Genomic DNA, 19,070 nt, shown 5'->3' on the forward strand with positions numbered 1-19,070 from the left:
AATGTCAGGCCTGACTTCAGGCCGAAACCAACACCTGCTTGTTTCACCATGTCCTCGCCCTCAGGGAATCCACTGCTGTTCCATGTAACCATCCTGATACGGCAACAGACAGTGCTAGCATTGTTGTGCTCAAGTAGTGAAATCACCTTGGTATCCGGTATTGTAATTCCAGCTACCATCAGTCCTATGCATTAACGGGGTAACCAAGGAATATGACCATGTCAATCTTCCCTTTACTGTGAAGGCAAACAGTGCAGGTGGTAGCAGCGATAGCCCCAAGGCTGCCATAACCCCTTATTCTGGGATGAGACTTTCCCCTGTTCTAGGAAATTATAGCCGACCTGATCAGGATCCGGTCAGGACATGCCGACAACTGAGTCACTGGCCAGACGTCTTACTCTACTTGATCCTGTCTTTCATTGTTATGACAACCAGTGCGGTATAAACTTATAGAACTGGTAGTAGAGGTCTTCACCTTTAGCAGCCGCCTTTCCCGTAGAGACTGGTTATGCTCACAAGCACTCAGATGTCCCCAAGTCTTAAACTCAAAGTAGTATAAGTTTATACTCACACGGCTGGCAACAGGTACAGAAGGTGACACATGGAACAGAGGCAGGCAAGTGATCTGCAGACTGGATGGAGCACCGAAGGGGATGTCAGGTATCAGCACGGTCAGGGTCACAGGCAACGGTTGAAAGTCCGGGTACAGGCAATATGTCAAGGTCACAGGCTCAGAATCCAGGGACAGGCAATAGGTCATATACAGGTAATCAATCCAAAGGTTTACACCAGACAGTAGCTCAGGAGCAGGCTAGACACAGAAAGACTAGAACTATAACCGGCAGAGAGGCTAAGCCCTCCCTCCCTCCCTGCCTTATAAACAGACACTGGCCAATGAGGGCAGGCATGTAATCAGCCCTAGAGGCTGTCATAATAGTTACCACCTGATGATTAGCGCGCCCGGCTGCACCTAATGCCGGGACGCGGCGCTATCTACTGCAGCGTCTCGACCATTGCCTAGGCAACGGCCGGGACGAGCTCCGGAAGTGATGTCTCGGTCGTCATAGTGACGGCCGGGACGCAGGTGAAGAGGCTTGCGGCGGTGCTCGTAACATTCATACCCCGAAACTGGAGATAGAGACCGAGAAGCCACAATACCTGGAGACTAAATACCTGAAATTAAGCCAATGTTGCGTTCCAGAAGAAGAGAGAGAAAAGTCCTAGCTGGAGAAAGTTTGGAGGAAACAGAAACCCTGCCAGAGGGTGAAGATTGGTACCCAAAATCCAGGACTGTGTCACTCCAGGACTTTGCGAGGAACCAACTTAATGATAGTGCTTTGGAAAATGCTTATAAATGTGGTGGAAGGGAATGGAGTGTGGAAGTATGTGAGAGCGGCCAGGGGAGAACCTTATTTTATAATAAAAGGGGGTATGCTATATAGGATTGCGGTGGTGCAGGAGAAAATAGTTAATCAACTCTTGGTGCATTAGGTACACCTCCCTTTGGTACTAAAAACAGCCCATACACACCTTTTGGGTGTATTTGGGATAGGAGAAGACTCTAAATCGGGTGCTCCTGAGGTTTTACTGGCCGGGAATCCATATGGCAGTCAAGAGATACCATCAAGCCTGCCCAGTATGCCAGTGGATGGCCTCTAAACCAGACTATTGAGATCCTTTGGTACCTCTTCCTATAATTCCAGTTCCATTTGAGTGAATTGCCATGGACTTACTGTGTCCCCTAGAGAAGTGTGCCAAAGGACATCATGTATTAGTAGTTCTTGATTACACTACAAAATATCCTGACACAATTCCGCTAAGGAATATTAAATAGAGCAGTATTGCAAAAGAGTTACTATTAATGTACACTCTTATTTGGAATCCCAAAATAAATCCTAATGGATCAGGGAACTAAAAACGTGCCAGGATTAATGAAGGAATTGTGCAAATTGCTAAGGGCCCAAAGACTACAGACCTAGTTTATCACCCACAAACCAACTGGTTGGTTGAATGGTTTAATAGGACCCTTAAGCAGATGATTAGACGAGCCATGGCTCAGGATAAAAGTGATTGGGATACCCTGTTACCCTATCTTATGTTTGCAATAAGAGAGGTGCCTCAGGCATCAGCAGGGTTCAGTCCCTTTGAGCTTCTGTTTTGGATTTAACCCTGTGGACTTCTGGACATCCTCAAAGAAGGGTGGTAACAATCCAAGGAACCAAATATAGTACTGTTTGTGGCCCAGTTATATGATTGACAACAACAGATTGTGCCATTGGTAAAGCAACATTTGATGGAAGCACAGGGACGGCAAAAGAAGGGTTATGATACCTGAGCCACCTTATGCACCTTTAACCCAGGTGACAAGGTGGTTGTCCTAGTACCAACTCAAGAAAGTAAGTACTACCGATGGTTTAATCAAAACTTCGCTACCTGAGCTGTCGCAATTTCCGAATTTCTTGGAAAGAATAACATAGACAAGTTAATTTGGTCAGAGTCTTTGGAAGTTGCCAGGGTAGTCTTGAAATAAGCTTTGAGCACCACATCGGTCGTGCCAGCACCTAACTTTAGGTAGAGATTCTTTCTCCAGACCGATGCATACGGGACAAGTCTAAGGGCAGTATTGTCCCAGAGGGTAAATGATGAGGAGAGACCGGTTCTGTTCCTCATCCGTAATCTCCGCCAAAGGGAAAAGAGTTATGCCACAGTAGAACAGAAGTGTTTGGCCATTAAGTCGGCCGTAGAGGCACTCTGGTACTAGCTACTCGGTAGGGATTTCACCCTAGTTACCAACCATGCCCCGCTACAGTAGATGCACACAAATAAGGAGGTGAATGCCTGGGTCACATGTTGGTTTCTGGTGTTACAAACTTTTAGCTTTAAGGTGGAACTTAGACCTGGGGCTCTGCATAATGATGCCCTGTCGCAGAAAGATGCGCTCTCCAGGGCGGCCAGTTCACCTGGTTTAGCGAGGCCAAAAGAGTGGGAGTTGGCAAAAAGGAAATTTTTGCCCGGAAAAGGGGGCAAAACACCCACTGGCATTGCTGCTTGTTTATTTATTTGTTATGTAGTGCCAGCAGTGCCGCTTGTTTATTTCTTTATTTGTTATGTAGTATCGGCTGGTGTTGCTTTTGTTTATTGAACTTTTTCTTATGCAGTGCCATTGACAGGAGGGGGCAATTGTTTGTTTGTTTGTTTTCTTATTTAGCACAGGCGGTACTGGCGGCATTGTCGTTTTAAATTTAATGATTTTTGTCGACATTGTGACAGTTGACATTGCAACCTGTCAACTGTCACAATGTCGACATTTTATCTATAGTGACACAATGACACTATGAACATGTCGCCATTCTGAATGAGGAAATTAGAGGAAATTGTGTTTTTTCATTGGGCTTGGATTCTACTATAAAATTAGGGCTTTTTATGATGTTATGTCTTGGTTCTATCACTGTTCTGTAATTTCATATTTGAAAGGCATAAAAAATAGAACTTGTCAATCGTGATTATTATTATTATTTATTATTTATAAGGCACCACAAGGTTTCCGCAGCGCTGAACACAGTACAAACAATGGACAGTACAGGGAATAACAGTACAGAACAATTAACGAGTAATACCAAGACTTCAGAGGCTCCAGGCAAAGCAAATATAATGAATTTGAAACAGAAGAGAAGGTAGAGAGACAGGAGGGAGAAGGGCTCTGCTCATAAGAGCTTACATCCTAAAGGGAGGGGAAGCAGACGGCCGGCACAAAGGGAGTCAGTGGAGGGGAGCAAGCGCACACCTCTTTAGAGGAGGAGCCAGGAGATGAGAGCGAGCATGGAGAGAGGGTTAAGTGGAAGGCTGGTAGGCTTTAAGAAAGAGATGAGTTTTGAGTGCCCGTTTGAAGGAGTACAAGTTAGGGGACAAACGGATGGAGCATGGGAGGTCATTCCAATGCAGAGGGGCAGCTCGGGAGAAGTCTTGAATTCTGGAGTGGGATGAGGTGATCAGAGTGGACGAGAGGCGATGGTCATTGGCTGAACGCAGGGATCGGGTGGGAGTGTGGATGGAGAGGAGATTGGAGATATAGGGGCAGTAGAGTGGGAGAGGGCCTTGTAGGTGAGGGTAAGAAGTTTGAAGAGGATTCGGTAGGGGAAGGGGAGCCAGTGTAGGGCAAGGCAGAAGGGGAGGCAGAAGAGGAGCGGCGAGGAATATAAGCCTTGCAGCCTCATTGAGTATAGAACGAAGAAGGGCGAGGCGAGAGAGGGGGAGGTTGGTGAGGAGAAGGTTGCAGTAGTCCACCCGGGAGATGATAAGCGCGTGGATAATGGTTTTGGTTGCTTCATGAGAAAGGAAGGACCGGATGCGGGCGATGTTGCGAAGTTGTTATCGACAGGATTGGGCAAGGGATTGAATGTGGGGGACAAGGGAAAGGGAGGAGTCGAGAGTGACACACAGGCAGTGGAGTTGGGGAACAGAGGAGATGGTGGAGTTGTTAACAGTGATGGAGAGATCCAGATGGGATGAGGATTTAGACGGAGGGAAAACAATGAGTTCGGTTTTAGAGATGTTAATTTTGAGAAAGCGTGAGGACATCCAAGAGGAGATGGCAGAGTGGCAGTCAGATACACGAGGGGGGGGGGGGGCAAAGATTCGGAGAAGAGATGTAAAGATGACTATCATCGGCGTATAGGTGATACTGAATGCTGAATGAGGTGATGAGAGCACAGAGGGAGGAAGTGTAGAGTGAGAAGAGTAGAGGGCCAAGAACAGAGCCCTGAGGGACTCCTACTGAGAGGGGGGGGGGGGGGAGAATGAACCGGAAATGGATACAGAGAAAGAGCGGTTGGCGAGGTATGAGATGAACCATGTAAGGACATAACCAGAGAGGCCAAGAGAGTGAAGGGTCTGCAAGAGGAGGGGGTGGTCTACGGTGTCAATGGCAGATAGGTCCAGGAGGATGAGCAGGGATAAGTGACCCCTGGATTTAGCAGAGAGGAGATCATTAGTTACACTGGTCAGGGCGGTTTCAGTAGAGTGGAGGGGGCAGAAGCCAGATTGGAGGGGGTCAAGGAGGGAATTGTCAGAGAGGTGACGGGTGAGGCGGTTGCAAACAATTCGCTCCAGAAGTTTGGAGACGTAGGGGAGAAGAGAAATGGGGCGGTAATTGGCGAGTGAGGTGGGATCAAGATTAGTTTTTTTGAGAATAGGACAGATGAGGGCATGTTTGAAGGAGGAGGGGACAGTGCCAGTGGAGAGAGACAGGTTGAAGAGGTGAGCGAAGTAGTCAGAATTTGTTGTTCACAATCTAATTATACATGTAATTGTTTTCAAAATAATGCAAATTGATATAATTGGCTGATATTTTCACGTTCCTGCAATGTTTACTTTGTTTTGCTTACGGCCATTGTACACGTTGGTGCATGATGCACCATGATTTATTTTCATCCCTCAAGATGTGCAGCTCTCAGTGATGCATCTGCGGTGTATGTCATCATACCGATATTGTCATCTTCCTGCATCGCATTAGCTACTTGCGTTGTGACACATGGGCATTATGTCACACTTGGGACAATGCCGTATGACGACATGTGACAGGAAACTGTTGTGTATACATAGAAGGTTTGATTGTATACATGATTGGCCGAGTGCTGAAAAATGGCCCTGTTTTTTGCCTGAAACGTTGACTGATGGGATATCTGCACTTTTTAATGACAATATGTTTGCTTTTATGTGAGAATTAATTTCAGTGCTATCTGTCCTTTTGCTTTTTTGATTGTTGCTTGGTATGACCACACCTTGACATGCTGTAGCACTTTTAATATTATTATTATTTTTTATTTATAAGGCTTCAAAGGGTTTCACATATCCTTAATAGGGGGTTAAAACATATAAAAAAAAATACAATATAATATTAGCAAAAAAATAACAATGATATAAACACAAACAACAAATTTACATAATTACAACCTGCAAAATTACATAATTACATAAGGAAAACACAAGGAGAGAGGGCCTTGCTTGTAAGAGCTGACAGTCTACATGGGACAGGCGGACACTGAGAGGGTGAACCTGAATGGAGGATGCAGAGGCGGAAGAGTTTGTGGTAGGGCTGGTAGGCTTGAATGAAAAGATGAAATTTAAGGGCACATTTGAAGGCTTGGAAACATAAAAGTGAAAAATTCTATTTGCACCTCATATTACAATTCTCCCTCCCATGAAACCTCTTCAGTCATTTCTGATGGTAGAGTAATGAACTTTAGCATTTACTTTTTTGAAACAGGCTTGTTATTTTACCATATGGTTAGATCTTTGGGTGAATTTGCTTGGACCCTCTCTCCAGGAATGATTGACAACTGTCTCCAGTGTTCTCCATTAGTAAATTTCTTTCTCACAAAGAATAATGGACTTCACATTGTATGGAAAAGGCCTTATAACTGTTTCCAGACTGATGAATAGCAGCATTTGCTTCTGTGAGATCACTGCAGATGTCTTTTCTCCTTTGTATGTTGCTTAGGGGCACATTTATCAACCACCGCATAAAATGAAAAATAGTTTTCAATCCTTATCGCATTGATAAAGATTGAACAATTTCTCATATTTATGAAAAAAGCAACATAGGAACAGTAGTTCCGAAAAACTGCTGTTCCTGTGAAGTGCAAAACATACTTACCATTGCCTCTTCACTTACGAAGAAGTATGCGATCCACAGGGCTCCTCTTCTCACTCCAGTGCGCATGCGCCGACTGAAATCTCGGTCATGCGCACAAACACCCCTGCACTGTACAGTTGCAGAGAGAGAGCAGTGAGTGACAGGGAGGGATCATTGTATCCATCGACACATGTGCTGTCCAGCTCTGCTCTTTGGAGCAGAGCTGACAGCACTGAAACTTTTCAAGTATGATAATGTACGCCAGCTTCAACATGCTAAAAAAATGATAATTTTTTTTATCAAACTTTAGTAAATAGCGATACTGAGCAGTGCACATACACTGTTATGGGGACTGCTCAGTAAAACGAAGAGATATGCAGTGATAGTAAATAAGATTTTTGAGGTTAATCCATGAAAACGTCGGTTTCGGGGATTGAATACACATTTTACTTTCATAAATAGGCCTTATTTATTTCATAAATAAGTGAATTCTTCAGTCTGAACTGTCAAAGGTCCTGTACCTGATTGGCAGCAACTAGCTCAAGTTACTTTCTTTATTGATATCGAAGCAGTAAAATTGTACTTACTTTTTAAAACATCTCCATTATATTGAGTAATCTTTGTTGTAGAAAGACAAAATAAAATCTGTTATGGGCTGTTTGTGAAATTAATTATATTTATTGTATTTTAGGTCTGATGAGAACAGTGTATTTGCTAATCATGTCCTGATATGTAAAAACACATATTTTAAGATTGTACTTTTTTTCTCTTCACATTTCTTCATATATTGCATTTCTAATCTTCAGTTTAATAAAATTTGCAGATATCATCATGTTTTCATTCATGGTTGCTATGTTTTAACTTAGAGATGTTAACCACAGTCAATAGATTTCTTATCAACTGGATGATACTACATGCATTCTGTGCAAAAAGGTCATAAATCCAAAATGAGGGTGATATATACAGTAAATATAGGGACAGAAATGCTGAGTGACTGTATGTAAGTCCCAGGTTTCTAACCTTAAACTCCAAGGAAAATTGTTAGTACTGGAAAGACAGTTTTCCAAAAGCTTTGGGCTTAACTAAGAACGAGATGAAGGTTTTCCTGGAGTGAATGGAGAGGAAGAGCTTCCATTCATTAGCTCGATCTCAGGCCTTCTGACCTGCCAGTCAGACATCAGGCTTACTATTTGTTTCACCTACAACGTTTCACTTAAAATGCTATCAGTTTATTCAGTCAGTCTCTCCCATTACCTGGGGAGAGAGGCTGAAAGCTTCCATAGGGACAGAAAATTGCAGTCTTTGTAAGTGAACTAAAGTTGACATCTGCTGTTTGTGAGTTGGACATTACCTCCTTCCACACATAAGGAGGGGTTCTCTAATGTATTTGATATAGCTGGAGAGGCTAGGATAATTTTGTTTTATTATATCTTTACTAAAACTAGCTGGGGCTAGTTGTTCCAATATATTGAACTGTGGTGACTTTATATGGCTGCTGTATGAAAATTGCCCTGTCTACCTCAAGAGATGGTGTCTGTATCCTGATCTTGTGACCACACACTTACACACACACACACACACACACACACACACACACACACACACACACTAAAGAATGGCGTTTATCCCTATACTGCAGTTTCTGCATACCTCCTGTAGAGACTAATTAATAGTTATGCCTTATCTATTGTCACATTATATAATTTGTACCACTGCTACATGCCAGTATATGAGCCAGTGAGTTCCCTTTAAGCTAACACATCTGCAAATTTTGGGCAGTGTCCAAGCCTGTGGACAAATGCCGTAATTTAACTTCATGCAGGGTAAAGTTCTTAATTGTGAGAAATCCATACAAATATGGTGGCAGAAACATGATGCTTGTCTGCTTCAGGGTTTGGAAAACCTGACAAACGGGTCAAAAAGATGAAGCAAAAAACAAATAAAAAATAATTTTAAAAAATTTCATTATGACAGTGACCCAAAGCCTAGAAACAAAGCCACAATGGAGTGGCTTGAGTGCAAAGTAAAAACATTAACTAGCTGTTCACCAACAGTCTCCATCCAACCTGATGGACTTCCAAGTAATTTTGCAAAGAACAATAGGTAAAAATTATTATGATCCAATGTACAAAAAAAAAAATTTTTTTGCTAAAGTAGGCTCACAATCTTGAACTGCAAATAAAGGTCATTATATCAAAATATATCAAATAAAATATACTTATGTAAGAAAAAAATTGTTTTTTTTATTTAATTACACAGAACATTTCATGTTGATCATTGGTAAGAATTCCAAAATAAATCCATTTTGTTTCTGTGACATTATGAAGTGTGATAATTGCCCCTGGGTATGGATTGTTTTTAATAGCCACTGTATATAAATGTAACATGATTAAAAATCATATTCCGTATAGTAGTATTCCACGATTCATGTAGAACTATGGGATTTGGCACTTTGATGGATGTGTGTGACACCATTTCTTCCTATATTGAACATCTGGAAACTTTCACTAATTCATTTTTATTAGTTTGAAAGACTTATGGGGTATAGCAAAGAAAAGAGATAAAAAGGGGGATATAAATACAAAGGAATAATCGCACACTCAATTATCACTTAACAGTGACAGTAACATTTCTCGTGTTTTTTATTTCTGTTCAGATATTATTTACTTGAGATAATCTGACGGTGTAGGTTGCATCTCACATGTTAGGAAAGCTAATGAGAGTCTTCATGATTGCTTCCACAATGCAGAGAGCAAGTAACGTTTATGGCTCTAAATAGCCATATTTATAAACACTGTGCTGGAAACAATTTATGTGATGTACTTCTTCCTGAACTCTTTCTGAAGATACATTACAGGAGTAACATGTATTTACCCACCATAAGTTATTAAGCCTGGCTACCTCTCTTCATTCTAAATCTCTAGAGCAGTCAACATCTCCACCTCCTTAAATTGTCATGTTGAAGGATCTGGACCTGAGCCAGATGGCTGTAAGAACTGTACCAGAGAGCAGCAGGAGAAATCTTTAGCTGAGCTAAGTGATTGTGGCAGCAGAGCTGCTCCTTTCTCCACAATTATCAGTTCACAGTGTCATATCTCATTTGTGACTGATTGGAAATTGAACACAGCATGTAGCAGAAATGTCCCTGTGCGCTAGCAGATAACAAAACAAGGAGCACATTATTAGCACATTCATTTTTACACAGTGTGACGTTTATAGAAAAACTCAGCTGAAACAAGACGGACAGAGCAAGTGTAGAGGAAAACCTATAAAGGAAGATGACTGCACTGGGAAGACACAAGCCATTGTCATTAGTGTAATTATACCAGAGGAGCCAGGTTCAGAATTAGTATCTCAAGAAAAATAAACTGCATTGTAAGTGTCCAAGTCCTTACTGGTGTCTGTAATGCTGGAACTCCTCTCAGGACAGTCTATAAGTTTGAACAGAAGGATACTGGCACACACTGACTTCCATTATTCTCAGTATGGTAGAATATGTGTTACATTGCTTAGTGGATTGTGCCCTGGTCCTGGCTGTGTTGAGAATGTTGTCTTTTCTGTAACATTGGAGGTTTTATAGTGTAAAATTATGTTTTGATATCTACTTAATTTGACATGTTGAGATTTAACACTTAGGGCTAGATTTACTAAACTGCGGGTTTCAAAAAGTGGAGATGTTGCCTATAGCAACCAATCAGATTCTAGCTATCATTTTGTAGAATGTACTAAATAAATGACAGAGAGAATCTGATTGGTTGCTATAGGCAACATCTCCACTTTTTCAAACCTGCCGTTTAGTAAATCTAGCCCTTAGTTTCCAGAGCTTAAAGTTCAAAATAAATCAATCATTTAACAGTAAAGGGTCTCTCTACTTACAATTAAATATATTCCAGTCTTTGCTTCCGACCTATACAAACATTTGACTAATATTATTTATCACAACTATCACCCCTGTAGAAAATACTGGTTAACTATGAGCTGATCTTGTTTTGTATTTGATTGCTATGGGATATGCCCATGGTGGTCGCTGTTTGCCCTACCCGCTGTGTTATACAGGTATGGAGGCATTGTCACTGTGACAACATACTGACGCATTCTGTGCTTTGTGAAGAGACAACAGCAGGTTCCTAGTGTTGCTGAGGAAATAGACGAACCCTTTAGTATACATTGCAGGCTGTGTATTTCTCTCAATAATAATTCCCTGAAATAACTGAAGGGTTTATGCTTATGCCCACCATGTGCCTTTCACTCCTCTGCAGCAGTCTGCAGTGTAATAGGAAGGTAAGTGAACAAGCAGTGACTGTCTGTGTTACAGAAATGTACTGGGTCTCAGTTGCAAAGTACAAATTGACTAAGGCACAGCACAAAGTTATCTTTGGTGGTGCTGTGCGCTTCCATTTGCTTAAGTGCACCCAAATTTCCACCAAAGTGGTGCTGCTTGTTTTTTGGAGCATCAGAAAAATAAGTTTAATTAAGCAGAGTGAGATTATATAATATAAGAGGTGTAGAAGGTGTATTTTTAGTGGTATTCCTTGATTTGCGGGAGGCCGCACAGCTATTTCCATTCTGCAAAAGGACTGTTGTGCAAGCTCTAAGTTGATGGAGATCTTGTCCTATGCACTTAATGGGACACATGTTTTTGCCTTTCAGTTATGCTTTGGCAGAGAAGTGCCTGTCTAGGCACCTTTTATGTAAGAAAAACTCTTCAAACACACAAATACAGTCATGGGCAAAAATATTATTTCTAATAATGCACAATGTCTTCCAAAAATAGTAGTAAATGTGTGAATACCACCATATTCTTTGTTTGCAATGGAATGAAACACAAAAAGCTACCTAAGTTGTGGCTTATTCCACACAGAAATCTTTAAACGGGCAGGGCAAAATTATTGGCACCTTTTTGAAATAATTAGATTTTAAGCAGGTGATTGCTTTTCACTTTGGAACTTAACTCACCTGTATTGTGTATCAGGTGCCTGCAATATAAAAATCACTCATTAAATGAGCTTGAATTTAAAAAAGGACTTGTCTGAGGTCAGAGAGGAGATTGTAGCCAAACATGTTCCCATATCCACTTTTAATTAGGAAGTTTATGTCCCATGGCCCAGTAGCCATCCTCTGCTGGATGCAAGAGAAAGCTTGGTAGAAGATTGCAGAGCAGTATTTTTCAAATGGTGGAGAAAGCACCTTGATGAACTTATGATTCAAGTTGATCTTGAGACACAAGTTATGACCGTTTCAACTCACCATCTGCCACCAACTCAATAAAAAGGGATTATATGGTAGGAGACCCAGGAGGGAGAGAGAGACATAAAAAAGCCTGTATCGAGTTTGCCAAAATACAACTTTACAAGTCAAATTCCTCCTTGCAGATTGTCCTGGGGACAGATGAGGATAAAATTAGCTTTTTTTGTAAAGAAAAGAACACCATCCTTACATGGAAACAGGAGTTTCAGTGATGTTTTGGGGTTTCTATGCTGCATCTTTGAATATGTGTATGGCATCATAAAATCTGGAAATTACCAAGCCATTTATGAGCGCCATGTTCAATCCAGTATCAGGAGGTTGGGTCTCCATCAAAGATCATGTGTCTTAAAAAGAACAATGACCCCGAAGACACTTCAGAAATCATGCAGGAATTGTTTAAGACAAGACAATGGAGTGTTCTAAATCCGGCAATGAATCTAAATCCCATTGAACACCTGTGGAGAGATCTGAAAACAGCAGTTGGGAGAAGACACCTTTCAAACCTTTAAGAACTGGATCAGTTTGCACAAGAAGAGTGGACCATACTACCAGTAGTGATGCACACAAAGCCCATCCATGTACTGACATACATACTAATTAGTTACAATATAATTGAATATTCTGAGTGGATTGCATTAGCACATTTATTTATTTTCTAAAAATGCATATGCACATAATTAATAAAATAGTATAATATATTGTTCATGCAGCTGAGAACTCAGAACTCATTACCATATAAATTCTTGCGGTCCTCCTATACCTTGAAACAAAGATATATGCAAGTGGATACAACAAAATTGGTCTTCTATACAATAGTCTCTCTTAAGGCACCAAACTCACCAAGGAGAGTTTATAGTGGACACTAAGGGGTATATTTACTAAACTGCAGGTATGAAAAAGTGGAGATTCTAGCTGTCATTTTGTAGAATGTACTAAATAACTAGAATCTGATTGGTTGCTATAGGCAACATCTACACTTTCTCAAACCCGCACTTTAGTAAATATACCCCAAAATGTTGTAGACCACCACACAACTATGGTAGATATAATCTTTATTATCAGACTGCTTTAAATGTAGATGATCTACAACGGTTATATCAAAGGGATCAATATTGGGTAAGTATCCTCTGAACCAGTGTTTAAATGCATCTGACAAATAGTGCTTTTAAGTTCTGGCCGTTCAGACAAATTATAATGTAATGTATCCTAAAGGTTCCGAAAGATAGACATCTACTATAAAACGCATATGGGGGTCCTCTGATACAACACTTGGCAAACATTTTTTAACACCTACCAGAATGTAGTATTGTTAAATGTTTGGGTATAGTATCTACTAAGCAACCTGGTAAATTTGATAATATGAACATTAAACAAACAGACCTGATGTGTTTCTTCACATGCTATCATGGTTTCATCAGCGGTAAATGAGTTGAAACCTTTTTGTGGGGAATTTAAATTCTCTGGCACCAATCAAAAGAAAGCATTAACTGAACATCTGCTGTATAATTCCATGTCTTCCAAAGGCATATATAAAAGTAATCACAAGAGAATAAGGGGTACTGAAACCTAGTGTACTACATAAAATTAAACTCCCTTAATAGAAATTACATTTTTAACGTTTACAGTTTTGCACAGGACACCTCTGGAGGTATTTCCATCTTTCTGCACAGCTAGATATAAGTGGTTGTGGACACAGACACAGGCAGCGCCTGGAAACAATTTTTTTTTTTACAGAAACTGTAATGATTGTTTTTATAATTACCCCAAACAGGTATTTGGAGGATTGTGGGGAATAAGCTTCACCTTTTTAAATGCTTTAAGATAGTGCATATGTATCCATTATTTTTCTGTAATGTCCTTTCCACATAGAGCTTTCAACATAATGTTTTAGAGGAATGAACAATACGATGTATAATCCAACTATTAATAGACCCTATCAATCACGTTGTAAATCAGCCTATTACAAGATGCTTCAATAAGTAGCCTCCAGCAGTAATGTTTTACTGGCTTCCTTGTCTGGCACAGGCTTTATTAGTAATAGCTGGGAATAAAATATTCCATTTTTTTTTATTTGCAGGTTTGGTAATGGGATTAATCATACGCTACGCTACAAAATCATATGAACTGGAGAGCGGGGCTGTTTATGACTGTGAGAGCTTGAAAAGCAACCCTCAGATGCTGCTTATTAATGTCACAGACCATATTTACCAGTATGAGTACCAAGGAGAAGTCAACAAGCACAGCGTCCACAACGACCAGGGAAATGCTATGCTGCAAAAGGTAACCACGAGGAGAACCCCTTATCTAAATGTCTTTTGTATTCATGAAGTCAGTTCTGCGTTCCATCATACAACACATGTTTAAACTGATTAGGTCACACAGCTGATTGGTGCCATGTATTGAGGCATATGATTGGGGTGAGTGCACTAAGTGACTCTTTGCTATGGACAAGCCACTTGTTCAAGCAAAGGTAAAAATTGATACATAGTATCTTTAATTCTGCAAGATAATTAAATTTAGATTTACATACTATTCTAAAGTAGGTGAAGTTGCGTCTAAATTCATGATGTAGTCTAGATTCTGCACACTCTTGTGGGTAATTGTCACCAGGTCCTGGTTATTATTATGATGGTTCCCCACCAAGGTCCTAAATAGTACAGAGGTCCGCTGCTTTCTGTTGTTTATGTATAGATCAGCGTTTCACAATTGTTAAGGATCTCTTTATAAAGATAACATCCGGTCCTAAATTTAAATAATTTCCAAAGGAGCCATTTAAGCAGATACTAAGTTTTTACCAGCCTTTAATTGGTGAACTTTACTGGTGTGTATATTTATAAAAAGTAGACTTCTTAAAGCTGGCATTACACAGATAGAGCAGTATTCTTGCAGTCTCCCAATGCTTGTCAATGTGTAAAACATGCCCCAAATTGTGCCACATTAGATCCACTTATACAAGTGTATACATGAGGGGTGTGAGTAGAGGTCAACAATGTGATCAGGGCACCTCATAACAGGCAGCTGATTATGCTCTCTGCCCATATATATATTGCTCCATCTGATTGTCAGGACTAATCTATATATCAGGAACAGTGACAGGAAAGCTAACAAGGACTGAAGTGTAACTATTTCACTGCCAGTGACATACAATTTACATTGTGGCCTGACTGTGACTTTAGTGTGCCAGTGGGCAACTGGTTCATATGTAACTAGCTATTGGGTGTCCTGGTCACCTGATCGCCACTTAGAAACCGGAGGAGAGATTGCTATCCCTTTGTGTGATAACGTCATCTCTCTAACAGCCAAGTTACATCAGTGTTCACTGATGTTTCTGGCTTGAGATGATCTACGTCTCATAAGGTCATCTGTGCCACTCACCCATAGTGTTATATATGTATAGGCTTGGTTCATTTAACAGCACTGACTGAAAACCGTGTGCACAAGGGGTAGGTGACTGCTTATACCAATACGAAGCTGCAGTCACAGAGATTGTGGCTTCTTGTTTGACCCCTTCGCAAATGTTTTAAAGTGGTGAACAAAAAATAATACTCTAGTTTTTGTAGAATTTTATTTAGAAAAGTGCTATAAAAGGTGTTTTTTTGCCATATAGTAGGATAATACTTTCAAAAAACTTTGAATTCTTTAAAAAGAAATTTAAGGACAGCATCTTTTGTTAATACTGTAATTTAGCTTTGATTGAACTGGATTAAGTGAGTTATGGAATAACACCTTCCTCCTGTTCATAAAAAGAGGATATAATGCAAAATTATTTTCTCTGCTTAGACCAATTTCTATTGTGAGGAAAGTATTATCGTTAAAGTCAATCAGTTTATAACTGACATTTAATGCACTGGAGCAAGTGTCAGGAAGAGAATTTCCACTCTCAGGTTTCTTTATTTACATCTGATGTCATTTCATTTATTGTTAATTTAATTTTTTCTTTTTTTCAAAATATTTTTCATTTTAACTTTTCCAATGTATTTGTACTTGGAGTTTGTTGTGGAAAACTATCTTTACACCATTGGGGAAGTCTGAAACACTGTTTACACAGAACTTCTCTGTGGATTTTACCAAAACTTTAAATTGCTTACACTGTAATGCTTTTCTACAACAGGTAAAGTGAGGTAGATGGGTTTAGGAGCACTAACCACCAAATAGACTAAAACAAGGAAACTCTGCTAATTTCATCCTTTTCAAATGTGCCCCTGTAGATTAATTTATTTGTTTGAATCGTTGAAAAGCTCCTGTAATCTCCATTCATGTGAGCAATTTGTTTTCAGAAGGAAATTAGCTGCTTGGAACTGCTTAGGCATATATTAGCAGTTCTTCCCTTTTAATCTTATTAAAGTACCTCCAATAGATTTTATCTTTCTCCTCTCAATGGTTCGGACTAGACTAGAAGATGAAGATAGGCCCAGGACGCTCCTTTGTGTCTACAGCCAGACCACAGCAATAACTTGATTAATGAATCCATATTGGAGAACTGACAAACATATTTCTTATGGGTTTCACCTGCTATAAATGGTATATAAAGTAGAGAAGTGCAAGAATATGGAATAATAATGATTAGGTAGACAAAAGATAAACATGGAAATGTATACCCTATGAGGTACACAGAAGGGTTAGTGACCTTGGTGCCAATTCCTCTGCTGTTCATCAGTGTCACATTAAACCACATGTCCTACTGTTTATTGGTGTTTATTAGTGGCATTTCAGTGCAGAAGGAAGATGTTGGCGATGCTACAGTTTATCTTTGGAACCTGATTTAATTGAAAAGTTGTCAGGCTGAGTAATATAATAGTATTTCAGGAACTACTGATCTGAAGAAATATGTGCCCGGCCTTCTGTTAACCTATCAGGGAAAAATATGCTGAAACATCACTTCCTGTTTTTCTGCACAGGGGCTCACTAGTCAAAATTCTCCACTGACAGCACTTTGCTGAGCAGATAACGTTTCTACAGTGACAGTTGGAAGAACAATTGTCTGCTGTTTCCTTAAAGTCAAATGTTAGTACAAGTGAAAGAACTGCAACAAATGTATTCTATATGGATAAGCCAAATGGGACATTACAATTGACAAAGGCTGAATGTTATGTACATTGTGTAATACAATTTGTTAATTTTATTAATAAATGATTGTCAGAAGAAAGGGATTGACAAACAATGTTATATCTTCCAGTTGTTTATAATACCATGCTTGTTCTAACAGTGTAGTAGAATGTTTGTGTATATCACATATCACAATATAGTAGTAAAGTAGGGATGGGCAACAAGTGGCCCTAGGTCTGTATGTGTCCCTCAAAGCCTTCACCTGCTGACCCCAGCTGCTTTATTGTCAGATTTGTTTGTTACAGCTTATAACATTTGTTTCAAATGACTGCTGATATTTTATAATAGATTCTGGGCCTGATTCATTAAGGAAAGGAAAGCAAAAATAAAATGAGTAACTTTGCACCTTGGCAAAACCATATTGTATTGGAGGGGGAGGTAAATTTAAAATGTGGGGACAGATTTATAGTTGGGGTAGGGCATGTCTTAAATTAACTTTAAATTAACTTTAAATTTCAGTGTAAACATAAAGCTATCATGTACTTGTGTGCTAGATGAAAAAACAGCCACTATGTAACTTATATACATAATAATAAACTAATATGCATCTCTTGCATTGACATGTAACATTGTGTTGTCCCGGAAAAAACAGAATGAATCAGGCCGTCTGTGATTAAATGTATTGTTTTAACTTGTTACTGAGATTAAGGTTAAGGTGTGGCTATATTTGAAGGTTAGACGGCCACACCATGCATCCCCCAAAATTATTTCAGGTTGCTCATCACTGATATAAAGATTCTGGGGGAGACTTACCAAAAGTAAGTACCCAGTTTGCAAACAACATCGGATGCGGCTTGCAGAGGCAGAAAACTCAAACCATATCCAGTGTATGTGACAATGTGCACCTAAACTGCTCGAGGTTCATTCCAAACCGCACAGTAAATCCGGGTGTGAACTTCCGGATCTGCATTGCTGTTTCACTTTGTGGAGCCTGGCGAGGTGTACTGTGCCCAACTCTACAGGCCGCGCCTGGCTCACTTGTAGGAAATTAAAGAAGGAAAAAAATCCACATTTTCTAGCCCAGCCTAGTCCACATCAGGCCTAGTGCTCTAGTGCAGGGGACCTGAATAAAGGGTAGCGGCTCAATACTAAGTGGCACTGGGCCGCTCCTGGTACCCCTGGCCATTGGGTACAAAGGTAATATTATGAAAATGTAGATCCACAAGACCTTGCACTGTAAGTGCCAGCATGCACTGACAGCCCATTCCTGTTCCTATATGCTGGCCCTTGTAGATGGATTACAATTTAATAATTTTATGGTGGCAAAAAAAATAATTAATACTTATGGGAGAATTATTTCTGCGCTATAGGGTGGCAATAAATATTTCTGTGCTATCAAGTGGCATTACATGTTTTTATTATGAGGGCAACACTTGTAGTGCACACTTGAGGCACTACAAGTGTAACAATGATGCCCATGTGCATGCTGGTACTTGTAGTTCTACAAGCGTCATCCTGCAAAAACACTTATGGGCTGTCTATATGCACTATACTTTCACAGTAGTAATCTGACCCAACAGTCAGGAGTACCAGGAGGTACCCAGTGCTAGGCAGCATTGGACTGGTGCTCGCTAGGTACGGGAATGTTGTGTTATACACGATTATGATTACCGCAGTGCCTGCTATGCCTCTCATGAGCAGCTATTAATTGAATAGTATAATTTGCTGTTTACTATTAGAGCATTATTTAGGGCTTACACAATGGAGTACTAGCGAATGAACTTCCATAAGGAGCTTCCAGCTGGATAAGTCCAATAAGTGTCATATGATGTAATTTCCAATAAAGCATTCCATTAAATGTATTTATTAATTTGTACAATGTTTGTTTTCTTCTTCTCAGATGACATTTGACCCAGAAGTTTTCTTCAATGTACTTCTGCCCCCGATAATTTTTCATGCCGGCTATAGTCTGAAGAAGGTAACTAGAGCTACTCGGTATCATAATTCACTATAATGACACACAAGCTTGAGATAAAACATTGCTTTTCTGGTGTGTTCTAGTCTCTCGTTCCTCTAATAGTGCTAGACACGAGAGAGCTGTATCTGACCTGCAACTGCCCTCAACTGGGAGAAGTCCTGTGTT

At 40.1% G+C, this 19,070-nt stretch overlaps 1 protein-coding gene across 3 annotated transcripts in view; it reads left to right on the plus strand.

Moving 5' to 3' along the window:
* Positions 1-19,070, plus strand: part of SLC9A9 (solute carrier family 9 member A9) — a 650,964-nt gene that overhangs the window by 22,327 nt on the left and 609,567 nt on the right. For all 3 annotated transcript variants that reach the window (XM_075201923.1, XM_075201922.1, XM_075201924.1), the window contains exons 2-3: positions 13,959-14,161; positions 18,828-18,905. In XM_075201923.1, coding sequence (XP_075058024.1) covers positions 13,959-14,161; positions 18,828-18,905 — 281 coding nt within the window. The remainder of the gene's footprint in view (positions 1-13,958; positions 14,162-18,827; positions 18,906-19,070) is intronic.

Source organism: Mixophyes fleayi, chromosome 3, assembly GCF_038048845.1.
Source record: "Mixophyes fleayi isolate aMixFle1 chromosome 3, aMixFle1.hap1, whole genome shotgun sequence".
Lineage (NCBI taxonomy): Eukaryota > Metazoa > Chordata > Amphibia > Anura > Limnodynastidae > Mixophyes > Mixophyes fleayi.